Source organism: Python bivittatus, unplaced genomic scaffold (assembly GCF_059951505.1).
Source record: "Python bivittatus isolate LINGU-HERP-01145 unplaced genomic scaffold, Pbiv_v1 ctg000790_np1212, whole genome shotgun sequence".
NCBI classification, from domain to species: Eukaryota; Metazoa; Chordata; class Lepidosauria; order Squamata; family Pythonidae; genus Python; species Python bivittatus.
This window is the reverse complement of record NW_028277110.1, coordinates 2,726,923-2,748,236: the sequence shown is the minus strand read 5'-3', so window position 1 is coordinate 2,748,236 and position 21,314 is coordinate 2,726,923. Positions and strand designations below refer to the sequence as shown.

The following is a 21,314-nucleotide window of genomic DNA, read 5'->3' as shown; positions in this document are numbered from 1 at the left end:
TCCCTGCGCCCCTTCCTCCCTTGCCTCCACTCCCCTTCTCCCCCCTCTTCGGCCCCTTCCCCAAACTCCCCCGCTCCCTCCGGTTCCCCGGAACCCCCTCCCTCGCTTCCCTCCTCCCCCGCCCTCGCCCCGCCTCGCCCCGCCCCCGCCCCGCCCCCTCGCTTCCCTCCCCGCAGGCGGAGCTTCCCCGGCAGGAGGCGGGGCCGGCGGGCGCCCCGCCCCCGCGCGGCCGCGCGGCCCCCCCGCCATGGGTCGGAAGCGCTGCGTGGGGGGAGACGGCTCCAAGATGGCGGCGGGCTGCTGCGGGGTGAAGAAGCAGAAGCTCTCCAGCTCCCCTCCGTCGGGCTCGGCCGGCCCGGGCGGCGGCGGCGGCGGCGGCGGGGGGGGCGCCCGCTGCGGCGAGCCGGGGGCGCTGCCGGCGGCGGCGGCGGCGGCGGGGGCGGCCCGCGCCTGAACGGCCTCGGGGGCTGGCGGGGGGCGCCCCCGGCTGCGCCCTCTCGCCGCCGCCGCGCCCGCCCGGCTGCGCGGGGGCCCCCGGCGCCGGCCTGCCCGGCCCCGCCGCGCTGCTGGGCTCCCCCGGCGCCGGGCCCGGCGGCTGCAGGAAGATGGTGGTGTCGGCCGAGATGTGCTGCTTCTGCTTCGACGTGCTCTACTGCCACCTCTACGGCTACCAGCCCCCGCGCAGCCCCCGCTTCACCAACGACCCCTAGTAAGTGCCGGCCCGCGGGGGTGGGAGGGCGGCGGGGCCCCCTCGGCGGTCGCGTGGCCCGGTGCCCCCTCGCGGTGCCCTGCGGGAAGCCCCCGGCCCGTGCCCGTGCCCGTGCCCGGCCGGGCCTCGCCTGGCCGCGCCGCCTGTGCCCGTCCGTGTGGCCGGGCTGGGACAGCCGCCCCCCGCTGCTCTCCGGGGCACTTGAGGCAGCCCCCGGGCTGGGCGTTGGGCTTCCGCGCTCTCCCCTCGGCCGCGAGTCCCCCAGGGGCCTGCTGTCTTCTGTGCCAGGTGCCCCCAGAAGCGTCCGGCGGAGCTAGCCCGGGGAGGGGGCTGGGGGGGCGCGTGGGTCCTGCGCTGCTGTTGTGATCTTCCAGGATAGGCTTTGTTTTAATCTGGGTCTAGAGATCTCCTAGTGGTCTCCCGTCCAGGTACGCCTTCCAGGTTGAGCCCAAGTTTGCCCGGTAATTTTCCTGAATTATTGTCACGGTAGGAGACTCAAACCCTCTCCTCGGTTTTATGGAGCGCGTCCTCTTTTCTCCACCTTTGCACGTCGTGCGTAGTTCGGCGCTGAATTAACCTCATACATCTTAAGGTTTTCTCCGGCCCGTTGGCACGGCCCTGCGGCAACCCTTGTGTGTAACGTTGGCCTCAAGTTGCCGGATCTCCCAGGTGTTGCTTCCCTGACTGATGCCGAGCAGCCGGGCTAGGGGAGGCTGCCAGGTTGGAGAATTTTGTATTATTTATGCTCCTGCTGGCATCGCCAAAGTTGGGTAATGTGATTAATGGCTTGATCCTAGTCATCCATCTGGCAGTTTTTCTCGGAGAATGCTTTCCCCGCCTGGACAGTTTCAAAACTTGGTTCCTACTGCATGATCTCACGGTTAGGAATTGAGACCCAGAACCAGCATAATATATGGGTGTGTGTGTGTGTGTTTGTGTCTTGGAGTGGTTGCGGTGGAGAGTTAAAAAGGATATGAAAAGAGAAAGTTTCCCTCTTCCTCCTTGCTGGCCCCCACCCCCTGCCCCCCAGTATCTCCCCGCGACATCCCTGCTGTCTTAGCAAATGTGGAACGTGTAAGTACTGTATTAGGGTTTCCTGAGAAGTGCGATTCATTAGTGCCTCACTACTCCAGGGCTGGTATCCTGTTCTAAGCCATGTTTCTAATCTCTGTGTGAATCTGTACGTTAAACTCTATGTTGTCCTCCCTGCGCATTTTTCAGGGCAGTTTTTACAGCAGCATAATGCAAGAACAAACCGACCCTAACAACATTTCTTTATTTCTTATATCCTCCCACTGAGAAGACGAAGGTGGTGTACAGTTTCTTCCCTGTACGCTGCCCGCAACTAAAAGTTAATTAGAGACCCAGGGGAAACAGCTAGAAGCAGTTAAATCTGAAAAGCTGCCCTGGGATGGGATTAAAGCAAAAACTCCCTCAAGTCAAGCTTGTCTTCTGGTAACCCCGTGGACATGTTCATGGAGTTTTCTTGACTACAGCGTAGAAGTGGTTTGCTATTGTGTTGTCCTGTTGACCCCTGGCAATGTGGGTTCAAGCTAGTCTCCTGGAAATGGAGGTACCGCCGCTGAGAAGGCAATGTCTCGCATTCCCATATACTCCTCCCCACGAGAGACCTTTGGGCATGGCAGTGGTGAGCCCAGGTCTTCCTTCAGCAGCTCAGCTACTCATCCCCTAAACATGGATGAATGCATAGAGGGGGAACAAGAACCAGTCAAAGAGTTTTTACGTGGGTGAAGTACAGTTCCAGCAGCCAGCCTATGTTAACAGGTGGTTTAGCAGCTAACTTTATATCTAGATAATCTTCAGTGGCAGACTGAATGTTATGCATTACAGTAGTCTGGTCTGGAGGTTAGGAGAACATAGAGGATGATGCCTGGGCTATCCATGTCCAGGAGAGTCACAGCTTAATTAAAGGAAGGTGTTCCATGTCACAGGGGGTACTTTGGTCTCAAATGAGAGGAGGATCTAAGAGCATCCTTGACATCAAGGCTAACCATTTCAAGAAACGCAGCTTCAGCAAGGGTAGGTAACCTCCATTCACTCATAGAGTGTGTGATACGTGACAACCAGCCACTTCAGTGGCTCCTTGAAAACTTAATTACCAAAATGGTTGCTCTTGTTTCTCCTAAGTTAGAAATGGGAGAATGGTTCCCCTTATTCTTCCTAAATTTGTTGACAGCTTTTGTCAGTAAGAGCCTTTTTATATTATTTTGCTTGTAGAAGCTGTCTCGTAAAGAGTCACCCTTAGGCTGTATAGTAATGCAAAGCGATTGAGCAACTCTTTCTTGTTACCGAAACCTGAACATAAGAACCTTGAGCAAATCAGAACTATCTAAAATGTCCAAAATTTGTAACTGAATTCCCATGGTGAGCACTATAAACTGACCATTAAAAAAAAAAAAAATCGGATAAGAAATGGCTGAGACCCAACCATTGTGTAAAGATTTCCTGAAAACTGCTGATTTAACTGATTACAACTTCTTTGCCTATCTATACCCCACCTTTTACTGGTTTTATTGGTTTGTTGAAAGTTGTTGTGTGGCTATAAAAATGTGAGATTTAAGCTCTGATTTTAAATAAAATGCTTGGGCATGTTAAAGTTTGCCTTATTAGTAATGCCATGGAAGTACTTTCTCATAATACGATTTCCTTTTGCACATTTCCATACACGGAACGGTTTATTTCTAATGATCAAATACAGGTATCTGCATCTCTAAATAGCTAAATGGATGTCTACCAGCATACTAGTGATTTCTTGCTGCGTCCCTTGGCTCTGACTGAAGGGTTCATGATTTTCTAGATGCATGAGTTCTAGGGCTGTGGCTGTGCCTCCCTTTTATTCAGTTCCAAAAGTTGCTTCAGAATATTTGGAGGCACGAATGTAGGACTGGTCTGCAACTTCTTAAAACAGCTGGGTCTTTTCCTAGGAACAAGCTATACAATCTTGAGGAAAGACACAGCTGCTTTAAAGAGTTGTGGACAGGTGCAATGTTAGCCCTCTTGTGTTCTCCAAAACACCTTTTGGAATGGAGCACAAAGAGCAGCACAACTCTAATGGTTACTAGATTCTGCTTCCAAACATCACTTCTTACGAAGACATCTGGTTTTCACCAGCATTTAGGTTAGGGACACAATTCGGATAATATAAATATATTAGTTATCCCTTGGACGACTGACTTACAAACCGGAGAGGAGGAGGAGGACAGGGTTGCATCTTATTTAGCTTTTAGTTTGCACTAAAAAGGCAAACTTTGGTCTCTAATTGGGTGATTAGGCAGAAACATTCAGTCTGGTCGAAGACATTTATTCTGAATTACTATAACGTGCGTGCTTGTGAGCTTTGCATAGCATGCAAAATCTGCCATATTGCAGCAATTCTTATTCAGCACCTTTCTTTTATCACTTCTCCCACATGGGAGCCCTATTTTATATTCAGCACTTTTTTTCCCCCTGTGCATTAGTTGCCTTATCCTAATCCAGCTTATTGACCTCATTGCTGATGCTCCCTCATGTGCCAGGCTGGGCACATTAGATTTGTTTCCTCTAATAGTGAGCTCAAACTGGAAGGCACAATAGTTGGAACAAAGGTGCTGGGAAAGGTAAAGGAGATTCTACCGCTGCTGGAAGGGGATCTTGAAGTTTGCTGGTGTGTAAAACAGTTTCTAAAAATGTTTTTTAAAAAGTGAAGGACATTTGGTAGCTTTGAAATACTGAGTATTTTAGAATGGCAGCTGGCTGGCCAGGTCCCTTCTGCTAAGGGATACGAAGTTGTGTGTCCGTATCTTGTGGCATTGTCACTTAGAAAATACGATTGCTGGGCGCCCCCTTAACCCTTCGCATTCATTCTGCAGTTCTAGCTCCTGTGAGTTGATTCCTTCATCAGATACCCAATTCTTTGTGCTGTCCCTGTGGCTGAAACAGGTGACCCCTTCCCAGGCATTTACTAGGTCTTCCATTTTCTACATTTTTAGAGGAGTTGAAGGAGCCCAGCACTGCTAGACTGCTGCGTGGCTACAAGCTTTAGGTGGTTGTCTGTCCTCTTTCATCACATCTTCTCTGGGTATTCCTCCTCTCCAAGCACATTTCAGGGTACACTGCATCCATAGGCATCCTGGCAGGAGTTGAAAGAAAAAGTTAATAGCTGATTATGAGCTATAGTTTGAAGGAACTAGGCAATACCTGTTGGAATATCCAAAAGCTAAGTGGAATGGAAGAATGCAGTTTTGGGGTGTTAGAGAGGATGGGGATCAACGGTTCTTTGTCCTTTCCTAGTGTGTATGGAATCAGATGCAAAATAGTGAAAAGAAATTATTAAAGAGTTCCCTGCAATCTGTTGTTGCCAAAACACCATTCCACCTCAATGTGCCTTCCCTTCTATACATTTAATCTTTCGTACCATTAAAAAATTCTCTTATGAAACTCACTAGTGGCTCCCTGCTAGAACACTTAGGCTAACTTAGATGTTCTGTGTTTCTTGACAGCCTCCCAAGGTTTGGTTTTGTCAGGAACACCCTGTTGGCTATTGCTGATGTTTGTTATGCATCCCATGGTGGTCTCATCTTCCCCCTGGCCTTATGCTTCTGAAACACAACGAAAAGTCAAGGACACTGTCATGCTCTCTTTTTTGGGTCTAAGTAAGGAATTTGACGTTGCGCTTTTGGTCCTTTGGAGCATCCAAGCAAACACTGAAAAAAGCTTGCATTTGCCCTGAATCTTAAACTCAGAGCTCACAAATAATCTCTCAGCACAGAGACAAAACAAATCTCAGAATTCCTCTGATTTGGGGGGCTAGGAAAGGTGGTAAGTACAATTTTCTATCATCCTATAGCCCCTTCTCTGGGTAGAAGTTGGTTGTATCTCAGTTGAGGCTCAATTACAACTCTGGGGGTTGAAGTATTGGCTTAAACAAATTTGGGGAAGCAAATCTCTAACTTGGCTAGTTCTGGTAGACAGATGCCAGTTGCCTTGGAAGAAACAAATAATGAATGACCTGAGTCATCGTGGACTCACCCCCCAGTCTCTAACCATGTTAGGCTTGGATGAGGCCTGGAAAGAGCTCAAGCAGAGAATGTTAGGACTTGTTTTGTTTTATTTATTTATTAAATAAACATATATAGCTGCCCATCGACCTGAAGGAGCTCTAGTTGGTGAACAGGATAAAAGCACAGTGCACTAAAAAAGATAATTTAAAACAATAAACAACATTGAAACCCCAATAAAATGTGCATTCATCCACCAACCACCTCATGCCAGGTCCTGGCCCCAGTTGCTGAGGAAAAAGCCAGGTGTTCACCACATTCCCGAAGGCCAACAGGGTCTTTTTACAAGGAGAACCAGCGCTTCTAATCTCTGCTACAACAAACTCACACATTCCCCTTTTACGGCTCCCCAGTACCCGTATCATTTATTCATCCCATCTCACTGGAGGGCCTTTGTGTCGGCAGGCCTGGATGCTTCCTCCTCAGTGCTACCGTTGGGTAGATACAACAGTATTCCTTACCAAGAGTGTTTGTGTATTTGCTCAGACTTTGAGATTAAGACAGAAGCACACGTGCCTCTGAAATATCCTGTCCATCACTTTTGGAGGGCAGAGTGAACCTTCCTTCTAATTACAAACTATTCAGACCACTCTCGTTTGGCAATCCTGCACTATCTGCTAAATGACCAGGATCAGGAAGTCTCTAGAATTGTAGCCAATTAGAAGGTGTATCTTGCACAGGCATAAATAGGCATTTATCAGATGCTGTTTCCCAACTTCTGTGTGTTTGGCCTATGACTGTATGTTCTAATGAACCAAACCATCCTGTAAGTCCAGATCTGAGAAAAGGCTTTAGGTGTTCTTGCCATTCGTGGTGTATGAGATTCGGGATCTTTGAAAAGCCAAGTAGGAAAGATACGTTGTTTTGATTCAATACTTTTTTAAAGTAAGAGTTTTAGAACTGCATGACCTTAGGAATACTAAACAGCTTATATATATATATTTATATGTATATGTATAGAACATAAAAAAGCTAATACAAACTAATATAAAGTAAGAGAAAGGAAATAAAGAGAAAGAAATCAAAGAGAAAGCTAAAAATGCAAGAAATAAAGTGAAGGAAAAATAGAAAAAGAAAAAAGATACAAAGAAGTAGCTTCTGATTTTCTTTACAGCAGTTATAAGTACAATTATAAGTTTGCCTCCTCCTCTGTGGTTACAGCATACCTCTCATCTCTATAATCCATTTCTATAATCCATTCTGTCTAATGATCAAAACCATAAATCGTAAATTCTTTTTTTTCTGTTTCACGCAAAAAGCCCATATGGGATTTCCCATCAGCAGTAAATGGAAATGTTGTCTTTTCTCCAATCAAAGAAGTCAATTTGGCCATCTCAGTGAATTCCATCATCTTCACCAACCATTCCTCCACTGTGGGTAACGCTGAATCTTTCCATCTTTGTGCATACAATAATCTTGCTGGGAGATTAATACTAAACAGTTTTTCAACAGACCAGCAAATCTTTGCAGTATCTTGAATTCGCAATATAATCTAATTTACCAGTAGGATAAATGTAATTGGATGAACACAAAAAGAGCTGAAATTAGAATAAAGGCTGGACTTCAAAGGAGACTTCTAAACCGGGAGAGCTTCATTCAGATATTCTAACATTTGTTCAACCCGTGCTCCTTGCCTTAAATTCTCCATGCCTGCTTTCCTGCTGACAAGACAAATTGTCTTGAAAGCGTAATAATTTTTAGACTTTGTAAGACAGACTGTGAAAAGGTCGAGTTGTCTTAACTTAGAGTGAATTCTTGCACCTATAATTTTAGTAATCTCGAATAACTTGAACATTACTTCAGTTTGCTCTGCCTCATCCTGTTGCTCTGCAGAGACCTTAATTTGTAGTAAATACTTGGTGATGCAAAACTACAAACATTTGGCTTGTTGCCTGCTTATCAGTGTAGCCCACGCTGAGCATATTAGCCCAATATTGTCACCCTGGCCATGGCTTTCTGAGATTTTATGCAAAGGTCACTTTCAGCCTAGCCAGATAATCTTCTTACTGGGAGATGCCAGCCTTTGAGATTTTCTGCCTTCAACGTGTCTTTTTCTGTGGAATTGTTTCTTCGCTAGGACACTGTGAAAGGGCTTGCTTTTTTTCGGTTCTCTCACTTCAGGAACGGCTTGTCACCCATGATGCCTTATAGTCTCTCCTTCTGCAACAGGCCTTGGGAGTCGCTCTGGTTTGGCACCTCTTGAGATGCGCAGGCTGTTGCCCAGAGAAATACCATCAGGTGTACATTCTACAGACGGGCTGGGTTAAATTCCTGCTATTGCCTTCCAGCCCTGCAGAATTGCATTCTGTAATGAATTTCAGTAGACCTCTCTGCATATCTTACCCTTGCTAGGAATCAGTGCTTGTACAGCATTGGGAAAAAAAAAATATTGAAACCAGCTAATTATCTTTAAAGCTCTATCTCCACAGGTCTTTTGATTATAACTGTTTAATGGGTTTATATGATTTACACAGGTCACGTGCCCTCTCGTGTGGTGAATGAAGTCACAGAGAAATTAGCAGGGATGAAAACTGAGATCACTGACCGTGTTTCATTACTAGCCTGGTCTTGTCAGCTCTCTCCTCCTGCCCCAATTTCTGCCCCCCCCCCAAAGTAACTCTCTCTGGTTCTGTGTTAAGTCTTCTTCTCTATAGACTTTTTTTAGGGGAAAGGGGTATCATTTTTGAAGGCACCTTTCTAACTTGTGCCCTCTGGCAATGATTGTGTTAGGAGTTTGTCCACAACGTTGGGGGGTGCCCAGGTAGGATAAGCTTTTGTGGATTAAATCCCCTTATCAAATGCATCAGCTGAAGAGCTTTAGTTTCAGCTCTGCATTTAATTCATGTGTCAGAAATTAATTCCACCCACAGGTTAGTTTGTGACTAATGAGAGAATATATTCCCTGTGGAACTCCTTTCACTAAACCATTTAGGGATTACTTCCTGGAATATCCTTGCTAATTCTCTGTGCTGAATGTTTTGATGAAAAATAGGTCATTTTTGCTTGTGTATCAGTGTTCGTTTTAGAAGAGGCCTTCTGCAGCTTCATAGGAGTCAAACCTTAAGATTAGGGTTATTCTGTATTTGAAGTTCAGAAGACGATTGGGGCAGACTTAAGCTGAGTCTCATTAAGCTTGAGTAATGTATGACCAGTGTTTCTCAACCTTGGGAACTGTAAGATGGGTGGACTTCAACTCCCAGAATTCCCCAGCCAGCATGGCTGGCTGGGGAATTCTGGGAGTTGAAGTCCACCCATCTTAAAGTTGCCAAGGTTGAGAAACACTGGTATGGACCATCACCATCAAAGTCAAAGCAGGACTTTGTAGCAAAACTGTTTTCAGGCAGCAGAGGAGCGTTTACAGTCTCCTCCATTCTTTGAGGTTTCCTCAGCTTGGCATGACTTTTTCCCCCAAGTCCTTTGTGGGGAAAAGAATTTAACAGATAAGTTGCTGGCATTTGATTATAGGCATGCAATCATGACCGAGGAGATCACAGTCATGATGGCTGGAAATACGGAGCTACAGTCCAGTATATCAGCCAGGGGACCAGATTGGGAAAGGCTGGGTTAGAAAAGTGCCATTTTTTTCCTTACCAACATAGACAAGGTTTTGGAAGTCCCACATATTTTTTGGATCCTTGCTTTGGGAATCGCAGATGGTAAATTCTTCACTATTCAAGGCTGTGTTCTTCACTGTAAAAAAGCAGTGTTGCAGTCTTCACTAAAAATGTAAACTTTTTTGTCCATCTGAGTGGGGAGATTTGGGCTAACACGGATTTGCTATATCCAAGCCCAAGAATGACTCCTTTTGCAAACCTCAAGTTTTCCTAGATTGTATTTATTTTGGTTTTAAATCTGTGGTTTAGGGACTGTGTTAATTGACAATTTGCATCCAAGAACGGGCAGGGGAATAGACAGCGACCCTTTTAGTCTTAACGGTCAGGTATTTTGGAAGCCTAGCAGTATTGCACTAATGGGTTTCATAATTGAGAGGTTTTGGAGCAGAGTTTCTCAACCTTGGGACCTTTAAGATGTGTGGACTTTGACTCCCAGAAGATGTGGACTAGGGTTGCCTGCTGGCTGGGGAATTCTGGGGGTTGAAGTCCACACATCTTAAAATTCCCAAGGTTGAGAAACACTGTTTTGAAGGGATTCGCTTGATTTCACAAAACCACTTTGGAAAAGGGGTGTATAAATGCTTTAAAAAACACACCCATACAAAGACCCAACTAAAAGTACAACGGACAGCTTATTAGAAAGTATGAAACCAAGGGCTTTCCATCATTGCTTGATTTTGGTGTTTTACAGAAAGGAGTTTAGATATTTCATTACCCAAGTAGGTAACCTCATCGGACACGGAAACATTTGCAGGCACACAGCCGTGCTTAGAGAGCAACCCTGAGCTACAGATATTCTCTTCTGTTGGCATTGAGAGAGTAACACTGAGCTGTATCGAACTAAACCCAGGTAAAACGATTATTAAAGAAGTCATGATGCTTGCAAATGGTTTGCAGGCACCAGTTGTAGAGATTGATTACTTCATGAAATTAAGACTGATAAGTAGTATAACAGCAGCAGAATAATTATGAATGGAATGGTAATATCTGGCGCACAGTAGAGATGAGTGTAAAATGAACTTGAGAAAGGGACGGTTTGGAAACTGCAGTGTGATGTTTGCCTTATCCTTTGTAGCATGTTCCTTTTGTTCTCTGAACACACAGAGAAACACTTCCCTAAAATAATGGTGAGATCGTGTTGTAAAACCACCCCATCTGATGTTTTCCATTGATTGTTTCAAAACAGCGTTGATAGTTATCTCAAGCATTTTGTGAGAAGATTACTTTGAGCTCATAATTAGTTTGCATATTTGCCTATTCATGTTATTGTTTTGTTTCTTCTGTTGGAGTTTTTGTCTCAGCAGCAAATTATTTCTAGGAACACTGAAGTTGCTTGTGTTGGGTTGACAAACTTCCAGTGCTGCTTTGGAGTTCTTTGTTCTCTGGTATTTGGGTGCCAGTGTTCAAAACAGTTCTGATAAAATAAGCTAATCATGATAAGACAGAAATCATCAGCATGTTTTGTTTTTTAACTGTTGTCTTCTGTGCAAAAATAACTCCAGTACAGCTAGGAAATTGTGCAAATGGGAGTTCTTTCCCTAATTCAGTTCAAGGTATGAAAATTAGTCATAGGGTTGGGCAGCCTTCCCCCACCCAAGGCTTTCTGGATTGTTGGCCTACAATTCCCATAATAACCCATCCTGTTAGCTGGGTTTTTGTGGGAATTGTACTCCATTACGTCCAAAGGAAGAAGGCTCGGGTACCGTGCAGTGTCCCATCTCCATTTGCTATGGAGCATAACCGTTTGTCACTATGTCCGAATCTGCAAAATAATTAGCAAGCTTTCCTCTCAAACCAGAACTGGTAACCCACTTGAATTAGTAATTTCTGATTCTGGTTTAGAAGGTAATTTTGGGCTATAGCTTGCCCGTTTTAAGATCATGCTCCGTTGAGTTTAGAGTTAGAACTCTAAATACCTGTTTTCTGTTTCTTAATGCACCATTTGCAGGTTTCCATAGACAATGGCCAAGGCATTTAATTTGTTAAATTTTCGTATGTCCCACCTTTCCTCCAGGAGCTCAAAGTGGCTTACATGTCGATCACTCTCCATTTTTAACCCCAACAAGTGACTGGTGCCCAATGAATTTCAGTGGCTGAAGGTGGATTTGAACTAGAGTTTTCCCAGTCCTAGTCTAACAGCTTAACTACTAGATTTCCTGTCCATAAGGGTTTAAAAAATGGCTTATGATACAGAAAAAACACATAACAGTCAGAATAATAATAGCTATCTAATACTCTTCATGGAGAAAATCTATCTACGTGGTCTCTAGGAGTTTAAAACAACTTGACAGCACATAATCAACCAGTTTAATACTCTAGATCAGTCTTCTCAAACTGGGGGCCAGCTGGACATGTTAGAATACAATTCCTATCATCCCTAGAGAATAATTGCAGAGAGATTGGGCAAAGTTAGGATAAAAAAGAGGTCTTGCATCTGTAGGTGAAGTTTTCCCCCTTGTTTTTGCAAGAAGAGAAATATTCCTTATAACTGAATATTTGAAATGCCCAAGGGAAGAAGTAATGCAATTCTCTTTTTCCCCACATATTTTTCTTGTAAACATTAAGACGTTTTGCAGAGTTGCCCTGATTTGCTTTTCACCATTTGCACATGAAATTGGTAACACTTTAAAAACTTGCGTCTTTAAGTGTGTCATGAATGCTATGTGCTAAAGAGATAGCAGTGTGGTGCTCAGCAGGGGTTCCTGCAAGGATCAGTGAATGGATTTTGGCAATGAGAGCCAAGAAGGGGAAGGATCAGAAGGTTACCAGAACAAACATATGCCCAGCACTTCTTTGAATTAGCTATTTTCTCTTGGAATAATTGGGAAGGAATTAAATCAGTTGCTACCTAGTCTCTAAATTCATGGCTATTCACTACAGATTCGAAGTGGACATTTGAAAAATAACATGAAGGGTCCCATGGCAGAGGAACATTACATCAATTATGCAAATTAGGCGGAGTAATCTGATGTTGATTTTGACATGCGGTGGAGGAAAGATTATTGGAATCTTGCCCACAGAGTTTGGGAAGATGGTTGAAGTTCTTGGCTGTCCAAGTGTGCACTGGATGGAAGGGATTGGGAAGGGGGACTGCTGGACATCACAGCTGTTTTAAATGTTATCAACCATGGCATTTTATTATATTTTTTTTTGGAGGTGGGTCTGCCTGATTAGAATTGAAGTTTCCATTCTGCAATGACTACAAAGCTTTCTAGATGGACAGTTCCATGAGAGATCTTGAGGAAAGCTCATTAGCATGGGAAACAGGACATCAGTCTCTCTTGGGTGAACTAATTTAAGCCAGTAAACCTAGTTCTAAATTATCAGATTTGGTAAATCTATCATACCCACTCCTGGAACAATGAGATCTAATCGTAGTGGCATGTCTTGGTCTGTTACCCCAAACCCAGATGTAACAGGCTGGACTGTGAAAAGTATTTGGAAATGTCAAGTAATTTTGCACACCATTTCTCTCTTTCTCTTTGATGACCTTCTGTTTGGGGAATTTTGGGCCTGCTAACAAGAAGGTTTCATTCTTCTTTCTCCTTTCTTCCCTTTTTTTAAAAAAAATTATTAAAGAAGTTTTCAACAGAATAAAAACAATACAAATTTTGAATTGAAGAGAAGAAGAATGGAGAAAAGTAATAAAGTGAAAAAGAAAGAAATAGAAAAGAAAGAAAAAGGTCATAAAGAAGTAGCTTCCGATCTTCTTAACAGTAGTTATAAGTACATTTATATTTCACCCCCTCTCTAAGGTTGCATCATAATTCTCCTTTCTTTATCTTCCACGATTTATTTCTTTTTCTGAAACTTTTATTCAAATGGCCTTTGCTTTCTACTTTTTAAAAATTAAACTGTGTTTTAAGGTTTGTTTGTATGAATGGGAAGATAGGGCCAGTTAAATAGATGGCTATCCAAATAAATAATTTCTCCATTCAGTTGTTTGCTGCTACCGTGCTCCACCCATTGCATGTCATGGCTGCAATTTTTAATTACCTCTCTTGATTTAATTATCTCCAGACTGGGTTACACCCAAACAGGAACTACAGCAGATACAAATCTTGCTTCAAGACTTAAGCTGAGATTAAATTTGAAAGCAGCATACTGGCCATACCTTTCTAAGCAGCAATTAACATTCCCCCCTCCCCTTTCTTTGTGAGATTTTCCCAGAGCTACCTTCATTAAAGTGCTAAAGCCTAAGGGTTGAGCCAGCCTTGGATGAGAGAAGATAATTTTGTGGCTGAGACATCTGACTGGAGCCTAAGACAACTAGCTTTTATCTCTGTCTGTCTCTGGCAAAGCTGTTTGGGATGATTTATGCTGAATTGTGCTGATGAATTTTTCCACAGCAGTCATTAATTACCTGCTTTCTTTCCTTTCTTCCTTGTATCCCCACCTCTGTATTTTTAAGGCAGTTCTATGCTGGAGCTAGCTAGCCAGCTTTGCTATTCTATTATCTGATCCCTGTCCTGTCCTGTCCTATCTGATCTCTTCCCTTTATCTGATTCCTATCCTTTCTTCCCATCCCATCATCTGATTCCTTCCCTTTTCCTTTCCTTCTGTGCTGCTTCATTCCAAAAAGAGATTGAACAATTGAAGTTGACATTTCCTTCTTTGAGTAAAAAGATTAAGAATCAACCATTTGAAGTCACGATTGTAATTACAAACCTTTTGGCCAATGAAGAATAATCAATCAAAACCCCATGTTGAGGCTCATTACTCATAGTAGTTTCATTCCCAGGGTTTTCTTCAAAAGCCAAGTTTTAATGGCTTTCCTAGAACATAATAGGGGTCTTAAAATGCTTTTAAAAGATGCTTTTATGTTTACGGCATAGTTATTCATGGAAAACCATTGGAAACTGATAGGGCTGAAAAATATTGTAAGCTGTTTTCCCAAGAAATACCACAGCAGCTATAATTGTCAAATTTCTATAGCGTTGTCCTGATAAAAAATTGCTTGGTCTGCAGAAGGGCTGGCTTTTGCAGAAGTGCCTGGGAGGAAACCCAGAATTCCATATTCTTTTTGTCAGCTAGACTCTGTCCAGTAAGGTGTATATTGGGGATACACGTTTAATTAGAATGAAAACTACTGTTGTTCTCTCTTTTTACAACTGTTTTGTGTTCTGGTTCACACGCAGCCATGCTATTCTGCTGAGCTAATGAAAGCCGGTGGGTGTGATCACATTTCAATAGTTGCAGAGTACAAAAGAACCAAAATTTAGTTCACGTGGAAAATGTTCAGTTTTTTTTAATTGACCAGTAGTAGGCCTTAGGTGGGAGAGAAAGGCTCATTCCTTGCTTTTTTCCGTTCTGAGGCAGAACAAGGGAAGGCACCAGAGGCTGGATCTAATTTGGAGCCTCCTTCTTTCGCGCTAGGTATTCTTCTGCTCATGGTCTTAGCAAAGCTAGATGAAGCCAGAAGCTCTGTTGATAAAGAGAGGCTGCCACTGGTTCCATTAATCATCACCCACCAAGAGATGCAATAGAAGATTGGATTAAGTGACTTCCAAGATCCCTTTCAGTGCTTACTTGCTGTGGTTGTATGAGAATAGAGTAGATTTGGCTCCATATTGTACCTCTGTGCCCATCTTTGCAATTGCTTTAATTATGATGGAATTCAGTTCATGTACGTGGGGAAAAAAATGTCCTCAAGGGAGAGAACAAAACTTTCTTAGGAGAGAGGTCTCCAAACTTCTTCCGTAGAGAAGTTTATCTCCCACTCTGGTGTGTCCCACATCGGGGCACATTTACTTTCCTGCATAGAATTCGTTAGGAGCCATCAGCCTGGTTCAAACATAATGCTGCCTCCTCTATAACCATGCCTGCTATGCGTCACACCATTTACAAACCCAGGCAATTATGATTTGTTCAATAAATGATTGTTAAAATCCTCACTTGGCCTTATGTGTGGACACAGCCAGTGAAAAAGGTAGATGCTCCTGGATTTTGTTTCTTGATCATACTGTGAAGACAAGGTTCAGTTTTTATAGGGAAAAAAAATGCTTGCCTTGCCAGACTCAGTTGTAACTGGCGATTGAGTTGCAATATCCCCCAGAATGTTGTTTTGCGAATTGGCTTGGTATAGTTCCTGGATGTGGGGACGCTGCAGTTTGAGTAATAGGCTGAACTCAGAAATTGAAACCATCGTGATCTTTCCAAGGTCTGACTTTACCTTGGCTCCTGAGCAAGGAGAGAGCTGTGGACTTGGGAATTGGAGTTTTTTATTGGCAAGAAGGGTTTTGCGGCAAGGCAGTTACGTTCCAAGTTGGCCCCTTTGTTAATTCCCATGCATTTGTTGGGTCATTTGGGTTCCTATTTCCTTCATAATATAACTGCTTCCATTCTTGCTCCCCTCCCCACATCCTTCATATGGAGGATGAAAAGTTAAATCTTGTGTTTATTTGGCCAGACTACTATGTCTGTCCCCATTACATTTTAAGCAGAAGAATGGTTTAACCTCCCACTGATGCATCCCCTATATTTATTTGTCATAATGGCATGATGTATCTCTAAACTTCAGACAGCTTGCATTGGTGTGGGCTAATAAATTTCATTTCAGTTGTATTTGACTCTTTTCAGGGACAATTTGACCAAGGCCCTGATATTAGCTTTCCAGTATATCAAATATTCTATCACAGTAACGTTTGAACTAGCATGACTAATTGCCTAGGAGTAAATGTTTGGCTTTGCATATCTTCCTGCTCTTGCTTACTTGTTGCAGTCTTTTCTGTTTGGCGATGCTGTAGTACTGCTATGCTGCCCGTACTATTGAGTTCAGAAATATTCAGTAACAAGCAAATGCTTTGTATGCCTTAAACTAAGTAGTAAAACGAGGCTGGCATTTTAAACTGGATAAGCTAATGCTTAAACCAGAAAGAAGGCTTTATTTTTATTTATTTTGGAGGACCTGAAAGGCCAGGCTGTGGACAGATCATCCTGGTAACGGTCTATCTACATGACTGCTAAGAGTTGACACACCCTGATGATACATAATCAGTTGATCAGTTACTATTTCTGTTTCCCTGACTGTCCACCTATACACACCATACTTGTAAGGCAATTAGCTGTGTGACTTTCTGTGTACTGTGATGATGTGATTCCTATGGAATTCAAACAGCTTTTCTCTACTCCAGATATTTCTATTTGGCTTGACCACTTCTTCTTATCTTTGGGTGCTGACATCGTTTGCCACATGATTAGTTATAGTGCAAGGCTCAACTTTTGAGTTTCAGTATAAGATTCAGAAATACAGGACAGAGACATCTGCATGTCCTACTAGATATTCTTGCATCAGCCACATATCCGGAAGAACACGTTAGACCTGGAAGAACCTCATTAAACATTGAGGAAACCACTCTCCTCCATGTTATATGGAGCTATCAATCTATGACAGGTCCGCCCATATGCAGAATTGACTGTTGTTATGCCTGTGCCAGAAGGTGACTAATATAGAGGTTGATCACGGAGAGGTAATGTGGTTGACGTTTCTTATTCCACATCAGAACTTAAACTAAGCATGGGTTCGCTTTTCATTACCTGGGTCATCAAAATTAGAGTGCAAAGCACAGGAGAGCCAGGTTGGTGTACAGTAGTAGTTAAGGTGCTGGCCTAGAAACCAGGAGACTGAGTTCGAGGCCTCCCTTAGGCATGAAAGCCGGCTGGGTGACTTTGAGCCAGTCACTCTTTCTCAGCCCAATCCACATCACGGGGTGGCAGTTGTAGGGAAAAGAGGAGGAGGAAGGAGTATTAGGTATGTTCGCCACTTGAGTTATATATATTAGGAAGAACATCTAAGAACAATAACGCAGTCTAAAGAAGAGGGTACATACAGGATTTCAAAGGTCCAGTAACTTATATTTTGCTAAATTAACTTCTGTCTAGTGCAGCAATCAAAATTGTCTTCTGACCTTCTTGATGGGGAGGCTGATGATTCTCTCACTCTTTCTCTCTCTTTGCTAGATGAAGATCCTTGTATGCCTTGACCATGACAAGTGACAGATTGAGGACTGAAGGTGTTTCTGTTTTCAGAGCTGAGGGGAACAACCATTTCCTCTATCTCCCCCCCCCAAAGTAACTATATTCTGATTTCAGTAATATCTGCTAGTAACTTTACATACAGTCTACATATACTCAGGGCTGATTTTAATTTTAAAAAATCTATAGTACCTTTAATATTTGGGCTTTCTTGTGTGTTCCCAATCCCCTAATTTTTGTAACATCTTATCTGATGAAGATCCTTGCTTACATGTACTTCGGTTGTCCTAATATGGATATTACATTGCTATGGATTTGGGATTTCCCCCACCCCCCATAGAATAATATAGCTGTGGTTGCTTTTTATGAGCTTTAGAACAGTTCTTTTACAGCACTATCTTGGATTGTAAGCGTGAGATTTAAAAACTCATAGAAATAAAGCTTTAATCTTAAGACCGTGTATTATAACATTTACTACTATGATAAAATAATATTCATAAATACATTTTGGTGAATAATGACTAGCTTGATACATGGAAATATTTAAAACAGAAACTGAAAACCTTTTGCTTTAAAGAATTTAGGCTTGATGTTAGAAGTATAGCAAAGGGAAATTGCTTTTACAAAATAAATCTGCTGATTCAGTTGTCTGAATCATTTTTATATTTATGAATAATTTTATGATGGTTCTTAGTCTCCAAGCCCCAACCGTAAAATTTCTCAACTCTTGCGTCATTGAACAATGTAGATGGAATTTAGTCTAGACTGTGAAGTTGAAAAAAGCATCTTAGAAGAAGACAGTGGCAAACGTTTCTGTATTGTTCCCGAGAAAGCCATATGGACATGACCAGGAGGTTACCAAGTGTTGGGCTCAATTTGAAGAGAAGGTGTTCTGTGAAACTTGTGCTTCTCAGCGTGAGAAAATATGTTACTACTAGCTATAGGTAGTCCTCAATTATGGTAATTGGGACCAGCAATTCCATCACTAAGTGACATGCTCTTAAAGTGCAGTGTTCCATGACTGCGCCAACTTACGACAACAGTTATGACAGTTCTGGTTGCCATTGTTAAGTAAATCCCACGTGGTTAAGTGCAGTGTCACATGATTGCCATTTGGAACCTTCTGCCAGCTTCCCCGTTGACTTCACTTTTTGGAAGCTGGCCGTGAAGGTCACAAATGGCAATCGCATGACCGCAGAACACTGTGACCGTTATAATTGCGAGCTGGTTACCAAGAGTCTGAATCGTGACCATGGGGAAACCACGATTGCTGCAACTATGAGGACCAGTTAATCTCTCGTTCAGTGCCATTGCAACTTTGAACCATTGTTGAACGAATGGTCATTAAGGGAGGACTACCTGTATATTGCTCAGACAGTTAATTTGAATATGGATTGTATGAGATGTGAGCTTGTCCATCATTTTTATGTAATCATATAGACATGAGCAATAACTGTTGGGTCTTATATTTTTTCCTGTTGAAAAGACCCAAGTTCGTGAAGAACAAATTGCTTCACATCCTTTCAGAAGACCGAAACAGTTCCAAAGCCCAGTACTTGATGTTATTACACACAATGCTTGGTGCTGCAAAAAAAGCAACAGCCCAATGCAACTTTAACTTCCCATAAAAATCTAATACTAGCAACGTGTAACATGTTGCCATGCTGATTATGTCATATATCTTCCAGGACTAGACATGACATATGGAGGAAGTGAAGAGGAAGCAATGTGGGAACTTGTTTTTGGTGGCAGCCACATGAGCGTAGTTTTTCTGTCTTCAGCTCTTGTCTTCTCAGATGCTAACAAAAAGTATATGTTATCTGATAGAATCCCTTTTTTATAAATTGATACGTGAAAAATAGCTTAAGAACATAGGGTAATGACACATAAGACTATTTCTCTGTCTAGCTCTGTGTTGTCTACTCTTCAGAGCTAATACTCCTCAGGAGCTGTTATTCTTTCCCATCATTGAAATGTCATGGAATGACTCTGTGGCTTCTTGCTTACAAATTATATGATCTGTCTTCAATTTTCTACAGTTTCAGCATTGCCAGAAGTCTTACAACATACACAGAGCTGATAACTTTCTCACTTAATTACATAGGATTGCATAATAGATAACATCCCAGCTTGGTAGCAGCCCCCAACAAACCTTGGCGGATTACGAAAGCTGAGCAGAGTCAGACCTGATTAGTACTTGGCTAGGAGATCCCAGAAATTACTAGATCTCTAGGCTAGACTGAGAAGTTGCAAAGAGCACCTTGAAAGAGAGAAACTACCCACTTTTGTATACTTGCCAAGAAAACAACATGAATAAGTCCATGAAGTCAACCTGAAGTTGAGCTCACATCAAAGGAGACTTGACTTCTGAATTGATCAAAGCTTACATTTATGGGTGATCTGAATGAGCTTAACTCTGCTGTGGGCGGTGTACGTAACCATTTTTGCTGGCACTTCCCGTTATTCTTGGCTGCTGGTGATAAAGTGGTGCAAAGTTTATCTAATGTTACATTTTTTTTAACATAAGCAAGCTTGGCAACCAGGCCCCGAAGAGTCTTCATAGATTAAGCAATCTTTTAGGAGCACACACAGTCATAATTAACTGGCAAGTACAAGCCATTCCGAGTACTTCGTTTAAAAACTTTTAAATGTTTTTAAAGGAAAGGAACAAAATTTAGATCTTCTGTTGTATGACAGTCTTTGCGAGCCCCAGCTGAGTTTATTATATTTCTCAGTAGCCATTTCTGGTTCTGCAGTGTGCCAACCTAGATCGTCAAAGCAGAATAGGCAGTCTAAAGGCCAGGTGGATTTAAGCAGCTGAATAAACAGCAATTTTGAAAGTGAGATTTCTATTCTGATTGTGAAAGAGCCCTGGGGGGAAACCTTGAGAACGTTAGGGAAGGGATAGAGAACTGGATTCAAGAAAGAAGTTAAGGTGAAATAGAAGGTTTCCCAAAGAAGGAATAGAATTTGTGGTACAACTTGTAGCCAGAATCAGTTTCTGGACGCCTCTGTTGGTCTTGGGATTTTTCTTTACAGGGTCTCTGGAAAGTTCCCTTCAGGGTTGCCAACCACAGTTGTATTAAGGCAAGAGTTTTCTCTGGGTTGGGGAGTGGGGATAGAATCAAGAAAGCTGGAGCCCACCTCTCCATTAAGGTTCACGAGGGCAACAATTTGTGTTCAGCCACCCAGAATGGCTGTCATGTAGTCTTGGAGATCAGCATTTAGGCAGGTGCTGGCTTAGGCCCAGCTTGCAGGAACTTCAACTTACATGTGATCACGAATATTACAGTTTTTTGCACTTGCTTAGCATTTCCTTAGAATGCCATTCAGTCTGTCAGTCCCTCCATTTCTGCTTCCTCATGTTCACTCCTTCACTCTTAAATTGCTAATGCCACAGTAGCCTTTGCAGAAGTATTTTGTGCTTGCGTGTGAGAACTTGTGCACCACTAACAAATGCAGCACGTGAAAAGCAATGGGAAGGCAAGAAAACTGTTTCTTTGCCAGACTTCTGAGAACACACAACGATGTGAAGTCACAAAATTGCTTTCTATAGGACAAAGTAAGCCATCACTTTATTTTCTTCATGAATTTATAAACCAGTCAAGGCAACTCTTAAGGAGTGTACAAAGGCCACAGCCAATGCAATGATAACAATAAGATACGATAATATGCAATAAAATAATACAATATATGGATAGAATTTTTAAAAACAGAATTAATATAACATTCCTGGCACTGAGAGCTCTACAGTGCTCAGGTCCCAAAGGAATAGCCTACTGTTTTCACTGTAAATGCTGGAACAGTTTTCATGAGCTTCTGAAAGAGGAGGAGAGTGTGAACCACCTTGCAGGGAGTGGGGGGTGAACACTTCCAGAGAAGGGGAGCTCCTGAGAGAGAATGTCCACTTTTGAGCCCCCTCCCGTTCTACCTCGCACTAGGCAGGGACCTTCATCAGGC

General features: G+C 42.9%; 1 protein-coding gene across 3 annotated transcripts in view; it reads left to right on the top strand.

Annotated features, from left to right (window-relative positions):
* Positions 1-340: 340 nt before the first annotated feature.
* Positions 341-21,314, top strand: part of AMMECR1 (AMMECR nuclear protein 1) — an 87,174-nt gene continuing 66,200 nt past the window's right edge. The window contains exon 1 of one of the 3 annotated variants that reach the window (XM_088129238.1): positions 341-709. In XM_088129238.1, the coding sequence (XP_087985364.1) occupies positions 606-709 (104 nt within the window). In that variant the 5' untranslated portion in view covers positions 341-605. Of the gene's footprint in view, positions 710-17,331; positions 17,451-21,314 lie in introns of those variants that run through there. The other 2 variants (XM_088129235.1, XM_088129236.1) reach the window with 2 other exon arrangements.